The following is a 15951-nucleotide window of genomic DNA, read 5'->3' on the forward strand; positions in this document are numbered from 1 at the left end:
CAGATCACAAAAATGAGCTGGCAATGCTACTGCCAGGCCCTGCCAGCACCAACAGACCTGACTGTGCTAGCCAACCCCCCAGGACCCCCGCCCGCAGCCCCTGACCACAGGGCACCCAGTTCTGACCTAAGATGTGTCACAGGCGGCCCTGTGTCTGCCTGTTCTCCTGAGGCCCAAACTTACCAGCTGATTTTCTTGGGTGAACATCATAACTTCTTCATAGTTAGGCCCTGTTTTCCGGTGGTTATCTTCTCAACTTGTTACCTCATCCGACTTGGGAACACAGCCAGAACCCCACTTGGGTGCTGTGGGGCTGCGCCCCACCACTGAGGACGCTCTCCACCCTGGGCTCACCCCCAGCTCCCACCTCATCCCCCCTCACGGGAAGCCCTGCTCCTGCTGCTCCCCGACACCTGTATTCCCTCCATGTTAAGAGGAAACAAACAAACAAAAGATCAACAGAAGCAAAGTTGCAGTAAAAATAACCTGCTAAAAGTTCACAAGGATTGACTTTATGACCAGAAAGTAAAAGTCTTCTGGACTTAATAAAAGAGGTGGGAAATACCAGAAACTTTATTAATGACATGTCTCTAGTTTAATCACACATCACAGTATGATGGTGTAAGTGGTATATACGGAATAAGGCAATTCACCTGGGGTCTGCCCAACCAGATAAGCTCCAGGCTTGCTACGGAATGATCATGTCTTCCAGCAATGTTAGCAAAACAGGGATGTGCAAGCTGGGAAGAAGGAGATGGTCCTGGTGACAGAGGTGCAACTCCTGGCTCCTCCAGCCGCTTCCTGAACGGTCACAGGCATATGCTATGGAGGAGGTTAATTTTACCAATCTGGCCATTTTACTGCAAGTTAGTCTCCCAACAAAGCAGACCACCCACAAAAGCCACTGTCAGCAGCACTGTCCTAGAACCGCACTGGGACACAGCTCATCCCAACACAGGTGCCACGAGTCCACACTGCTGACCGCAGCAGCTCAGCCTAACACCCTGCAAAGTGGGACATCTGCCTGTCTGAGCAAGGAGGCCAGCGGGCCAACTCACCTAGCACAAGCTCATGGTGTTGGTATAAGGCAATACAAGGTAGGAAGTGGAGAACGGAAGTGGGAAGCTATGGACGATATACGCTTGGTTCACCATGCCACAGACAGGGACATATGTATCCTTACTTCAGTAGTAATGGAAGTGTGAGCATTCCCTCCATCCATACCATGGAGCTCCCATGAAGCCCATATTTACACACAGGCCCATTTCAAAACAATGCAAAAATTAAGTGGTAACTGGAGTCAGACAGCAGGCTCACACCCAAGCTTGAATAAATCTGTCAGTTACCATTTTGGTAGCCAGCAACTTTTTTCAGCAATAGCTTGTTTTTCTGTTGTGCTGGGGCTACCCCCTACCCATGTTGAACCGGACAGGTTCAGAGCGGCTGTTACACGTGTCGGTGTGCCACTGCATGTCAGGCACATCAGACTCCTGCCCCCAAGATCTGGTCTGTGGTGCATCTGCCACAGGACTCTGCTTCAGCAGAGCCATGAAGGTAGAGAGTGCCCTGGTGCTGCAGAAGAGCAGGAACAGAAATAAAAGCAAAGCAGGAACCAACCCCTCCTTCCCACCAGCTAATTGCTATGGTCCACTTGAATATGAACACTGATCCCTGCACCCTCTGTTCTGGATGAGGGTCCTTCACAAGAAGTCACAGCCATACTTTAGCCGTGGATGCAGAAGCACAAACACAGGGTTCTCTGATCATGTATTTACAGCATGACACCCTCACAGCTGCCTCGCCTGCCTATAAGCAAGCCAGATCATTTGGGTCATAAGTGCTTCACTTGCAACTTCGACCTCTCAACCTTGTGTTGTACTGACAGATTATTGGCAGCCCAGGAAGACAAAGATTCCTTCCTTCTCCCTAAGGATCATCTTATAACACAAAGAAAGAAAGTAAAATAACATCTGAGTCTTATCCCCTGAAATTGACACTTCTTCACCTCTTAAAAAATGGCAAATCCACTTGCCAAAGGGCACAGGAACACATGGAAACTCAAAGAGCTGCTACATAATTTAAACACATACACACTGGTTTTCTGCTCAAAAATCAGCTCCTTTATTTTCCAGCTGTGTGGCATGTGATGTGCCATTCCTACACGCTTTCACTTGAGGGTGATGGGTACATGTTCTTCCATTTTGCTACCTATGTTGTGCTTAAAACTGCCTACAGCTAGAAAAGATGACGAACATGACACAACCCAGCTACTTCCAGCAAAGAAGTTAGATGGGCATGGGGGAGACTCCACATCTATTTTTAGGCTATAGTTGAAATTTTAAAGTAGCCCCTCTCCCAAACACTCGAAAGCAGATGTAGTGTGCTGGCAATCTAGTACCAGCCACAACTTTTGACAGCAACATTTTTCATAATTCAATGCAAAATCAATCTGACAGATGAGCCAGCAGCAAACAAACCCCAGAATTTCACAGACAAGTACGTTTTTTACTATGCTAGTTTGACTGAGGGGGGAACAGCATCTTACACATCAGGAAGGGAGGGAAGAGGCAGGAAGAAAAACATTCCTAGCTGCCTTGCAGCACTGACAAAAGGTCTGTCTCTTCAAAATGCCTCACTGCAGCTCACAGACTACAGCTGTTAGCCCTGCACACTTGTGGGAAACAGTCATGCATGTTCAGCAAGATAAACGGGAAGTTTTTGTTTCCAAGTTTTTTTGTTTCCAAGGAAGTTTCCAAGACTGAGGTAGAAAACACCCTTTCAAAACTGTTGAGTAGGATCAGTTCCCCCCACCTTGAGCAGCATTGCATAAAGCATTACTTCTGATGCTCCAGACCTCCACAGGAACCAAAAAAGATGCTAGATTGAAATGAGACCATTCTGAGCAGCAGCAAACACATTAATTAAATGCTATACCAAAGATTTTATTGTATGTGCTCTTTTTTTTTTTACATTTAAATAAGCTTTGATTTGCTGGCAAAGCCTCAGACCTGGGCACACAAGCAAAAGAAAACAAAAAGGGAAGAGGCAGACCTTTTTGTCACCTATATTGATTATCAATCCAGTAAAAGTTTCCCTGGCAAAAGCTGCCCAAGCACAATGCTACCCGAAAACAGGCTTGCTATTTCAGAAAACGGATTTGTAAGCACAGGCATGGCCTCCACCTCTGCCTACATCCAAACCACAGCATGACATCTCAATAGACATTTGTGTAATGGCATTGCCATGACACTTTCACCTAGACAACCACTTATCTGTGTTGAACACTACGTAAAAGATAACCTTTCCAAACAAAGAAAAGGCTGCCTGTTGCTTAGTGTGCAAGGGAGAAGGTAGCTGAAGTGCCGTCTGCACAGTGCAGGAAAGAACTGGCAGCAGAAACCCAGTCTCCTGACCTTCAGTCCCTCTTTCATTAGGCAACACTATGCTCCTAGTCAATGACTACGTCCCTCAAGCGATGGGAGCACCAAAGACGCCAGATGTTTCCTAAGCAGCAAACTTTGCTGTACTCACCTTGAGAAGGTGGGCATTTTGCTGCTTGCTTCCAAGCTCTGTATATACAACCTGACTTCAAGCTGGACACACAATGCTGAAGAAGTATTAAGAAGGCACTACCTAGAATTACTTCCCAAGAGCTAGTGAGGACCTTTGATGCTTTGTCTTCAACCTCTGATCCACAAAAGAAAAGCCCTTCAGTATTTGTCAGGGCATACAGAGGGAACATTTATACTTTAAAAACCTAAACATAAAGGCAAACCACAGTGGGGAAAAAAAAGAGAAACATGAACTGTTTATGCCTCTGTTCTGTAGTCCAACCAAGCAGAGCGTGCCTGTATCTTAGCATCAGGGCTCTGATGCCCTGGGGCATGCAACACATGATCCCACGGAGGCAACCCCTTGTACAGGAGAGATCATCTCAAAGCCCCATGTACCTGCAACAGGAGGACTTTCCTGGCAGGAGCACTACAAAGGACACACAAGACTGTCCACAACAGTCATCCTCACAAGCCTAGAGCACACCCAGATGGGGCTGCAGTGGTGTCCCTTGGGCTGAGCACTGGGACCTTGGTTGGGCCCAACATCTAGTTTGTACTACGGTCTATTCCAACCCCATAGGGGATCACAGCCCTTAGATCACGCAAGCACCAAGATCCACAAAACCATCCCACCCTCAAGTTTTCTTCCTGAATGTGCCACTAATCTGGTGGGAAACCATTAACCAAATCCCTGCAAACATACCCTTCCTGTCCATGCCTCAGTTTCCCTAGATGTAGACTGAAAAAGAAAGCATGGACCTATTTTGTGGAACATTTTTAAGCCTTCTGGTTAAAAGCAAAGTATTGCTAACACAGAAGTAGACTTGGGCCCAAAGTCAAAGACTTCTAGAAATACTGTTCCTAACTTGCTGCTAGTGAAAGTTTTCAACTGCAACAGACAGCAGGAAAGCACAGAGTTGCCATTAACCAATATACACCACACATTGCTTGACATTCAGCAGTGTTTCCAGGCTCCCATAATGCTGGAGAAGTACACCAGGCACAAAGCATTCTGGCAAGGTAAGAGCAGTTGAGGCACAATCTGATGACAAGAGATCCCTTCACAGCTGGAAAGGGAGAATGAAATTATTTTTTCTTGGTCACATCCCAGTGAATGCAGAAACAAGCAAAAGGTCTGAAGAGTACAAAGAAAACTAAAACAAGGGGGGGAAATAGTCTATGTAAAGATTGGTAATGGGAAACAACCCAAGCTAGTGTGGACATGCAAGAATTATGGCCTGTCTCCCTTGGTGCCCAACCACACTGGAGGGAATGAAACGCATTTCTAGTTGCGCAAAGAGTTCTCACAGTAAGGTGTTACCATGCTGCTTACAGCATTCCTGAGATAGATGAGTCTGTTAAGTCACTGACATTATACTGAAGTATAGGCTTTGTGCATTAATTATCATTCAAACACAATAGCCCTGTGTATATTTTGTTCTGCAAACTGTCCTAGCATACTCTGCAAAAATTCTCCTTTCTTTACTCTGCAAGATTTTAAGAAAAGCATCCAGGAAACAGACAACAGAATGGGGAAAGACTCACCAAAAACACTGATGTGTTCTGGAGAAAGAAAAACCAAAACACCAGGCTGGATCAAGACAACCAAATATGAAGACAATTTTAATTAAGTCATGTCTTTTCATGATTTCATTTCAGCTCATTTAGTATCTCAAAAGAGTTTTATCTCAAAATAGTTAACAACTCCAGAAGCTCTAACTTCTTCCCAGTTTTTTCTTTAACGCAATTACATCTTTGCTGTTGCACCAGAAATATTAATAGCCTTTTCTGCGTGGGATAAAGAAGCTGTACAGCAGGACCAGACTACTTCCATCACATTGATGGCCTGCATGCTAATGGTTACGTATAGCTTACCTGTCAGTGCCATTTCCACTGAAACTAACGACACACAACACACCCTTCAATACTTCAAGCATGTATCTCTATGGGGAAAAAGCTACCATTCACTTCAATGCAGAAGTACTCTGTGAAGGACAAGCAAGAAAGCAGAAAAGCAAAGCTGTGTATTGCTCCATAGGAAGACAGGGACAAATTCTGCTTTTTCTCACAGCAGCTTTGATACGGAATTGATATAACCAAGTCAATGGAGCTGACCCATATTTACAGGGGAGGAACGGTTCAGAGCTCCACTCAAGCCTGCAATCCTGTATTTCTGCCACCACAGGGGGACACGTGCCCTTCATGCAATTCAAGAAGTGGCCCAGCAGAAGTAGACCTGACCCAGTGCTCACTAAAATCAACTGAAAAGCAACCATTGATTCCTCCAGTCAATCATGCAGACCTCATAGAATCAATCTACCAACAAATTCAAACCACTCAATGTGCTCCTTTCATAAAATTTTACAGCTTGCCCAAAACAAAACCCCGAACCCAAAAGCCTAGCAGGCAGCCATGTTCATCCTATTTGAGCTTCCCTAAACTTGCCACAAAGTACCACCAAGTCTGAGTTGGGAAGAGAAGGAAGGTGGAAAGGCAGAGATCGGCTGGCACAGTCCACAGAACTGGCAGCGCAACAGCGGCAGGAACTTTGCACAATGCCCAGTTGACTGATCCTGCAACAATGACTAAGCCAAGAGACAAGGGGACACAGTAATGTCCAGGAGGCAGAGTATGTATGTCATCAACTTCAAAATTACGTGCACACATACACACCCGTAACTCCAAAGATAAAGTGCTTATCCCCATCTGGAAAGTCAAATATATTTTAGAATTTAATCAAGACCAAAATAAATAATCAAGACAGGCTTTATCAGTTTTATATTTATGACCCCAACCGACACATTTTATTAATCACCAAGTGTTTCAGAAGTGTTAATTCCCTCCTCCTCAGTTACTATAAATTCTCTACTCTCACTTCCAACACAGGCTGTAAAAATACAGATTACTAGAAGGACATATTTGGCTCCTGGTACCCACCAGTGTGGGTGCAAAATGTGCTATTCTGTGTCAGGTCACTTCAGATAATACAAACGTTTGTTCCGCCTGCGTACCAAACAACTTTAAAGCACAATAATGCAAATAGTCTTTAAAAGGATTTAACTACCTAAAGCTCTTTGTTTTAAGACAAGGTATTATAGTGAAGATCATCCGTGGGATCCAATTATAGTCACCTTATCAATTATATATGCCTACCTTCCCCAATACAAAAATCCCTACAAGTTACCCACTTTAAGCTTTTTGATCCCCTTACATAATCATTTATCAGCCAAAAAAGCATGAAAATTACTAGCTACAATATCATGTTACATGACTTCAGAAGGCATTACTCTGAGGGTCCTGAAAGTCACCTTTTTACTATTTACAAAACATACCTTGAATTGCCAGAATGTAAAAATCAAAATAAAACAAACTAGGAAAAAAACCCCCACAGTTCTCTGCTTTTTACAGAGGACAGTGTGTTTGAGAAGCGGAATGAAACCCTACAAAGCATTTTATTCCTTGTGGATTATCATGTGCAGACCCCACAGTTAAAAACCATCATTTCCCACCACTCAGCCAAGTAACATAAAAAGACGTAATCTTTTAACACAGATTACCAAGGACGGCATCTTTCAGCCCTGAGACAACTTTCAAAGCAGCAGCAGCAGCTCCTTTACAGACCAAGCATGGCTGAAAAGGACCTTATCCTCCTCTTTCATCTACTAGAAGACAGAGAGAGAAGGGGGCCCTGATCCTGCAAAACCACACACAGAGATCACTTTACTCACATCCTTGAAATCACAGCTACTTCTCAACACAGAAGAAAGAGCAGACAACATTTACCAGATGAGTATTTCACACCTGTTTTCCCATGGTGTGACCCACCTACTTTCATGACATTTCCTTGATAGAGTTACCATCTCCCAAAGCCCTGGAATCACAGTGCCATGAGAAATTCTGCTTGATTGCATTGTTTGTATTTTCTATTTCCCCCAGCACCTTCTTTTAAGTTTCTTCATAGGAGTGTGAAGCCATTGCAGCAGTGATTGATAGTAACGGATGCAAAGTCATCCTTCAGTGTCTGCAGCCTGGCACAAACACGATGAAGGCTACCTTCAAGAAGCAATCTCACCATTTAAGCCGATATACCCCCATAAAAGTTCCTGCTCTTCTGCAGCCTAGAAAGATTTCTTAAAGTCATTACTTCTCTCAAGCTGGATGTTTCCAAACATGTATAAGTTGAGAAGAAATCACAGAAATGAGAAATGACACTGACTATACGTCTCAGTTAGCAAAACAACAAAAGCACCTATGTCCTTGGCACTTCTGGGATTTCTTTTAATAACAAAGAACTTCATATTCCTTACAACAGCCTTGTTAGGAGAAAAGGGTCGGTGCTTCAGAAATAACCCCCTTTGGACTGCCTGCATACAGATTTTGTAGGGGCTGCGAAGACAGGTGGGTGCTTGCGTGCATCCACATGCATTTGTGTGTGCTCTTTTTAAGTCAGCATTTTCTAAGTGCTCATACTCAGCTTTTTTTTAATCCAGAGAATCAAATTTGTCACGAGTGGGGGGAAAAAAAATAAATACTAAGTTTCCAAACCTAGCCTCAATGTCAGTCAGTACACTCTGATGACATTTTATTCCAAAGTTTCCAGTGGCACCCATCTATTTCTTTATGTAACATCCCTTTCTGATGCTTACAAGCTAAATGTTAATGCCTCATCTAGGACCTCATTTCTAATGTGTAAGATTAATAAGGCCAAAAGCAAAGCTGTCATGTACTTTCATTGCCAACACTGGGCAAGGTGTAAAAAGCAACCAAAAAGAGCATATTAGTTTAAAATACAAACAAACTGGATATTTAAATGTGAAACACATAAGGCAGGGAAATCTCTAATACAGGGAAGCCTTCCTGACTGGCACAGACACAAAGCTCGCTGGCTGCAAATTAACAAACGCTTGTGCTGCACCATGACTATACCATGCTCCGTAGTCAAAAGGCCGGTTAGCATGTCACAGGAATGAGAGTCCTGCCACCCGCTCTGGCTCTCCGAGACTTGCCCGCACACAGCTTTTCAACCCTGTTTAAATTCATAGTGTGGAACAGGTAAAACAAGCCAGCTTTCACAGACATCTGCAATTCCCATGTCCTACCCACCAGCCCGCAGGGACTGAAGAGGACATCGCAGAACGGGCAGAGCAGAGGACACACACTGCCGCCGGGACGGTCACCACCCTCCGTGCACTCACTCCTTATGTGTAAGTGCACATCATTTGTGAGCTGGTTGCTTTTCCTCAGATACTTCCTAGTGATACTACAGATGGTGTGGCAACCCAGAGGACAGTGGGGAAAGAGTCGAAAGCTAACACAGGCAATTCATGGGAAAACCTGCAACTTCAGTTTGGCAGGAGGGAATGGATCCACTCCAGACAATTTCACCAACAACTAACTCCTTATTAAGGAGCATGTGGAGAGGGCAAGCCAACAAACCACATTCTTCAATCTGGCATTAAATGAAAAATGGGGGATAACAACATTATGCAAAAGGAGTGACACAGTGTATATGCAGTAGAATTTTGATTTATTCATGAAACCTTAGTTTCAGGTGCCAAACAATTACATGAAAGGGGAAACACACTGCATCCTCTGCTGACTACATTCACAAAATTGGAGTCCAAGAAAATCCCTCTGTCTGAAGGCATGAGCCAGAGATAATTAGGAACTGAATTTTCTCATTGGTTCGCTGCAGTCTCTGGTGGTCTCATCTCTAGTTAGAGCACAAGGCTTGTGCCAGAAACACCACTTTGTCACATGCAAGCATTCTGCCCATAACAAAAGGACGCTATCTATAACCTGGATACTAAAACACAAATAATGAGGAATTAACTGAACTCTACAGTTTGAATTGCGACTGTAAGGACAAATAGCTACCTTGTGCACAAAGATCTTACGTGAATGGGCTCCACAGGGAACAGGAACATCCAACAAAACACGAACGTGCTTTGAAACATTATCCTTGTAATATAGTAGGTGGCTGCTGAATCTAAATGACCCACCACAGACATCTCTTCATCTTTATCCTGGACACGCCAGAGCTACACAAGTACAAAGTTCCTGAACTTAATTTTATTTCCTTAATGTGAAGGGGAAAACCACCCACTCTTTTCATTGACTTGAACCGGGCCCTTCACCCACGTGTGATTTTATATATGTTGACACTTAGACAAGTCACAAACAGAACTCAAACATTGGCCTTGAACAACACAAACAATCTACAAGAAAAGCCATCAGATTCAAACCCTTGTGTTACCCAACCCAGTCCTTAACTCCCTCAGGATCACCTTAGAGTTGATACATAATACATATGCATCAGACCAAAAGGCTTGAGAGGAAAAAACTGCTGGAATGACATTCACACAAGGACAACTGCTGCAGCTTTGTCAGGCAGGATTTGATACAGTACGTCTCGCAACAGCATCAAACAAAATACTCTTCCCAAAGACAACACTACTGTAACATGGATCTAATTTCTTCCAATTCTCTGAACCACTTTTAGATTTAGTTACATGGTACAGTACAAGATAAAATACTTATCGCTTCTGAGAAGTAATGGAAATAATTTAAGAATTCAGAAATATGCTCATCCTATAAAGAGATAAAATTGACATACTAGTTGCACTTGATCAACTGTATAAATTTGTTCAGAAAAAGCACTGGGGACTTCTGCTCTACATTTTTTGTTTTTCTAAAGGAAAAATAAAGCTTCCATTCACATTGACTTTACCTCTGATAAAGTTAGACTTCAGCCAAGTCATGACACTTTTACAGCTGTGAATACAGACTATCAATGCTATGAAAGTCAGCACAGTTTCCCAATATTGATTTACAATAACAAAAAAAAAATAATGTAAAAGCTTATAAAACTCTACATCATAGAAATAGCAACTGTGGAGTAATAAATATTCTGATAAATTAAAATTTATTAAGACATCAATGTGGGCAGTGCCAGGTAATTTTTGCTTGAACACACTCAGAAAGAGAGATTCTTATTTCTTAAAGTCAGCGAGCAGTTGCTGCAAAAAGCTAGACTCATATGTACTGCAATAGAAAAAGCTGCTCTTTCAATAAGCTTAATATTCACTAACCAGGAAGATTTTCAGACTATACAAGCAGCAGTTTAACCCTCAACTTAAAGCAGTTCCAGACTACCAGTACCTTTGAGAAGAGGGACCAGAGTTAATTTGCTCACACTGATGACGCAGTCCCATGGAAATCAGTGAAAAGCTTATAGGGATACCAACAAAAAGATACAGCACAGCCCCCTCGCAGGCACACGGCAGGGCTTCTGCCCGAGACTGGGGGATGGATATCACTGCATGCAATTAAATGAGGGCCAGACTCTCGTGGCTGACAAATGAACTCCATTTCTCTGTATCCCAAACAGAATAATTTAAAACCAGTATACAGGGTCCATCAAAGGAATGCCACACACCCACTGCTTTGCAGATCTCATTCCCCTTTATAAGCAGGGGAGAAAGCAAGGATCAATTGCAAGATGGGAGACTGCTGCATTGATTTTCAAACAGAATCTTCCATCAAAACCAATGCTGAGCTTGTCTTCAGACACAAGGAAAAAACCTCATGTGATTTGTCCTCAGATATAAGGAAAAAACCCCATGCCATTCAAGTTGTTCTGACATTTGAGCAAAGGTAGACATCAGCCTTCTGTAGGAACAAGCAGCTGTCAGTCATACAGTGCTGCACATGTAACTGAGAAGACCATGGACAGGAGTCAAGTCCGAGGGTCTAACCTTTGTTAGCATCCATAGAAAAACAGAAGTCTAAAACTGGAGATTAAAACCAGAGCAAAAACATTGGAGGGAAGCAGAAATCAGGTTTAGAATAAGTTATTTTCATAAAGCTGTCTCAGGTAAGATAAAGACAGTATTATTTTTTCTACCTTTGTGTGGTATTTTTCATCCTGAAGGAGAACAGCACCAGTATGACCCCCACCTAGCCTAACTTACCCACACACAATCCCCCTGCTCACTGCAGCTGGGGTGCCTACAGAAAAAAAGCAAACATATCCAGGAAAGTGTAAGCTAAGGACTTGTGAGCAAACTGATTTCATAGGAGAGTCAGCAGATAAAACTATGATGGGCTGTCATATAAACCCCAAAGACTGACCGATCATACACATGCAGAAGATCCAGGAGCATGAGGCAATAATCAGCTTGCACTCAGTTATCCAGATAGCATATGGCAGGAGAGTGAAGGGGGAAGTTATTCTAAGCAAAGAGCTGGGGAAGTCAGTCACATATTGCTATATATCCAGCTATAGCAAACACCGCAGAATGTTTTTTTTCTATTCAGAAAAGGCTAGACATGCAACAGGAAAACACACCAGAGTCCCTGCTGTCATTTCCTTCAGGAACAGTCCCCCAAACCCACAGATAAGCCACAAAAGCCAGGATAATCTCCAAAGTTTCCTTCGCAGTGCTCCTGAGCAGTGGAGAGCAGCACCATTCCACCTTCCTCCACCAACTGTTCAGGGAACGTCATTTGGGAGGGTTTCCCCAGCACATGGGCAATCTCTGCCAAAATTCAGACAATGCAAAGGTGTATTAACTGGACAGCACGTTTACCACTGGCTCCCCCACAAAGGACAGGTATGGAGCCAAAAAGAACAAAGAGTAAAAAGCACCTGACCTCCTTCCAATATGCTGACATTTGAGATACAGCACAACAGACACAATATCACATTCCTTTGCGAGGATAAGGCTAAGCTCGCCTTCACTGCTTCAGGCTTCGGGTGTTTTTTTTACCGTTTTTGTCTTTAAGAAAGGCTTCTGTTAACTATGACATTTTCCTATTTATTTATCCGAAAGGAAAAAAAAAAATTGTCAGCAGAAATTTGTGTTTCTCTTGTGTTTCTCAAATGGATCAAGAGATCCACATTCAGACCTCCAAAAACAGAAAATGCCCATCTAACAGATGAAGAGCTGTCTTGTCCCTGAGGGGTGCTAGACTCATCATTTGGTGGCCTTCTAGCATCTTTCACCTTCACTGTCTCACACTTAAAAGTTGTTTGGAAAGCTCTGTAGGCAGTGTCCTGAAATTCACCAAGAGAACTTGTGTGTGTGTGACAAAATTGCCAGATTTTGAATAAGGAGCTGACGCTTCCTGTGAGGAACTTAACTGAAAACCTTGTTTTCCATCCAAAAGGTTTGGGTGGGAATTTTTCAGCTCACTCTGATTGCAAAGTGCCTACCTTAGAGAGCGTGGTAAGCTACCAAGACTGACAGGTCGCAAGCCACGTTATGAGAGACTGCTCCTTCCAGCAGCAGTCCAGAGACACATACGCCAGCAGACACCAGCTACGATGTTGAACACCCTCCACAAGAACGGCATCATACAAGATTCTGAAAGCTCTTAATACCTCCAGTCCCATTCCACCCGGCATATACACTGCCCAGGGTCCAGCTCCAGTGAATTTAGACATACATCAAGAAGGGTTATTAATGTATCTTAAAATAAGGCTATAAAGCCTCAAAATGATCTGCTGATGTATAGTACATTGGCATGTGTACTGCCTCCCCCTCCCCTGACCCTTCAAGAACTCCACATTAATCTACACTTGCACCACCAAGATGGTAACACACATAATCACACAACAGCTATCTGGTGAAAATAGCTGTTCAAGCCTTACAAACCACTTGTAAACCAAACAGCCACACTCTATGTGGGTCTAGATTAGAGTTTGATAGGTTTCTAGCAGTTTCCACTAAAGAAAGAGCCCCCACAAAAAAGCAGAAGTGGTTATGATCAAGAAGGTACAGTAAAACAGACAGGTTGTGATTGCATTTATTTCTATATCTACTCCACTTACACTAACCTAAATATGTATAAAACAGAAAATGGGTGCGGATTGTCCTCCCAGTGGTTTCACAGCATCGCACTCCCTCCTCAGAGTTTATGGTAAATCTTCTCATTTATTCTAAAATCTCGACCTATTTATAGTTTCACAATAGCACGAATATAGAGCCATGATCTCCAGCAGTTCGCTATGAAGCACACTGAGAATTCTTGAAAGGCCATTTTTCTACATTCAAAAATTTGTAGAAAAATATTCAATTTAATCTCTCACCTACCACATGCTGAGTTTGTGTTCTAGCAGTATAATTCATCTGAAACAAGGGGAAATAATAACTCTTGGCTGAATTTTCTGAATGTGTGTGCGAACTGTATTAGCTGTGGAACCCAACCAGTGAAAATATACTGTTATTAAATTGGTGAAGCAGTGTACGGTGCATCGGAGCCCTGAAGTAAAGCCTTCCTAGGGTCTGCTAAGGGCTCAACACTCCTTGTGAAACCAGTAAGCATGGAGCAGATGCGGCAGGAAAGAAAAAATACGCTAATTTTTCCAAGGAGTTGGCAGGTATTAACACAGATGGGCACCATACGAGAACACATTCATCAAGCAAATGATACCAAATTTGGAGGAGCAGACAACCGATAGAAAAACGCCAAGCGGGACTTGGCTTCACCACAGAACAGCAGACCTACTGATTCCTAATCCTATCAGCGGACTGAGCCTCTCCCATCTGACTCCAAAAACTTTAAGGAAAAATCGCTCCTGATCAGCGACGGTTTGGTAGCCACAAGCAGGGAAAGGAAAGTCAAACCGAATACGCCCTTTCTCTTTTTCACAACCTGCCGTTCCATTTTTGCTACAGCTACGCCCGCGGTCGCGGCGTCCGGCCACCGAGCTCCGCCGGTGCGGCTGCGCTGCCCGTCCCCGAGCCCCGCGCCCCCGCTCAGCCGTCGGGTCCCTCCAGAAAGACACCGCAAGTACAACTCCCACCTCACGCCTCGGGCAGGAAGGGGGGAAAGCGAGACAGGCAGATGAAAATGGGGTTTTTTTCTAGTTTCTATTAGCCCTGCTAGACCGATGCGGCAGCGAGCCGCCCGCGGCGGGTCCGTGCGCGCAGCACTGAACCTCCCCGACAAAACCGCGAAGCCCCGCGGCCCAGCCCCGCCTCTGTGCGGCTCCGCTGCCCCACGAGCGACTGCCACGGCCGCCTGTACCCCTGCCCCCGGCATAGCCCTGTCCCCAGTGCCCACCGCGCCTGGAAACTGGGAAACTGAAGTCGCGCTCGGTAGCCCGGAGTTTGGCTCAGAAACGGCGGCTCCGCCGCACGCCGGCCCGCAGCCGGGCTCCCTGCAGCCGCCCGTGCCCGGCCAGGCGCTCCGCCCGATCACCCCGGGGCCGAGCAGAAGCGGCCCCGCCGCGGGCAGGGACGGGCAGAGAAGGCCGGGGCCGGGCAGCCGCCCCGGCCAACTCGGGCGAGCCGGCGCGAAGTTGCCCGCCGGCGGTGGCGGGTGCTCCCGGCCGGCCGCGGTGCCCCCGACGCCCCCAGACGCGACCCGCGGCGAAGCCGAGTGCCCGCAGCCCCGGGGACAGGGGCTCGCCCCCTTCGGCGCAGTGGGACCCGCGGGGGCCGGGCAGCTCCCAGCGCCGCTCTCTGCCGCGGCAGGTTCGCCGGCCGCCGCCGTCCCCCTGCCACCAAACACACGATGTAAGGCAACAGATAATAAAATAAAATGCAAGACCACCCAACTTTCCTTCCTCCCGCGGGAAGTTTCCTGCGGGGGGCGAGGCGACCTCCCCGCGGCTGCCCCGGGCGGTGGCCGGGACGGGGCTGCAGCGCGCTGCGCCCGCCGCCCAGCCCCGCGCCTGCCGCAGCAGCTCCGGGAGGCGAGAGCCGGGGCCGGCGGCAGCCAGCGAGGGCTCCCGGGGCGCCCGCCACCTGCGCCGGCGGGGAGCGGGGCCGGCGCGGAGCCGGGCGCTGCCCTCCGCGGTGCCGGTGGGGTTGCGGTGCCGGTGCCCTACCTGGGTGCAACATACTTTGGAAATAGAAGATGACGAGTATGAAGGAGCCCACAGAAGTGACCAGGACCATCCTGCACACCCGGTTCATCCTCATTACTTCCAGCACCGCCGGCTTCATGGCGTTGTCCGGCGGCGCAGAGAGCGGCGGCGCAGCGCGCACGGCTGGCGCTGGGAGCCGCTCCGCGCCCGCGGCGCTCCGAGGAGGAGCCGCCGCCGCCGCGCCGGAGGATGCCCGGGCGCCCGCGCCCCGCACAGGGGGGCGCTAATGCCTGCGCTGGGCGTGACCACGCCGCGCGGCAGGCGGAGGGGCGCTCTGCGCGGCGCGGGGGGGAGGCGGGCCAGGCGGGGAGCCGGGGAGGAGCGCGCCCCCCCCCCCGCCGAGGGGAGAGATGGTCCCGCCCGGCGGCGGCGGCGGCAGCGGGCGGGGACGCGCCGGGCTGCCTCGAGGGGCCGCCGCCGCGGGGCGCGCTCCGCGGGGGGAGGAGCGGGGCGTGCCGGGCGCGTGCGGGCGCCGCAAGGGCCAACGGGCGTCGCCGGGGCGGCCCCGGCCCTGCCCGC

General features: G+C 46.8%; 1 protein-coding gene across 2 annotated transcripts in view; it reads right to left on the reverse strand.

Annotated features, from left to right (window-relative positions):
- Positions 1-15617, reverse strand: part of CHST11 (carbohydrate sulfotransferase 11) — a 170033-nt gene extending 154416 nt beyond the window's left edge. Inside the window, exon 1 of one of the 2 annotated variants that reach the window (XM_037390215.1) lies at positions 15409-15617. In XM_037390215.1, the coding sequence (XP_037246112.1) occupies positions 15409-15511 (103 nt within the window). In that variant the 5' untranslated portion in view covers positions 15512-15617. Of the gene's footprint in view, positions 1-15393 lie in introns of both variants that reach the window. The other variant, XM_037390214.1, reaches the window with a different exon arrangement.
- Positions 15618-15951: the final 334 nt, after the last annotated feature.

Source organism: Falco rusticolus, chromosome 5 (assembly GCF_015220075.1).
Source record: "Falco rusticolus isolate bFalRus1 chromosome 5, bFalRus1.pri, whole genome shotgun sequence".
Lineage (NCBI taxonomy): Eukaryota > Metazoa > Chordata > Aves > Falconiformes > Falconidae > Falco > Falco rusticolus.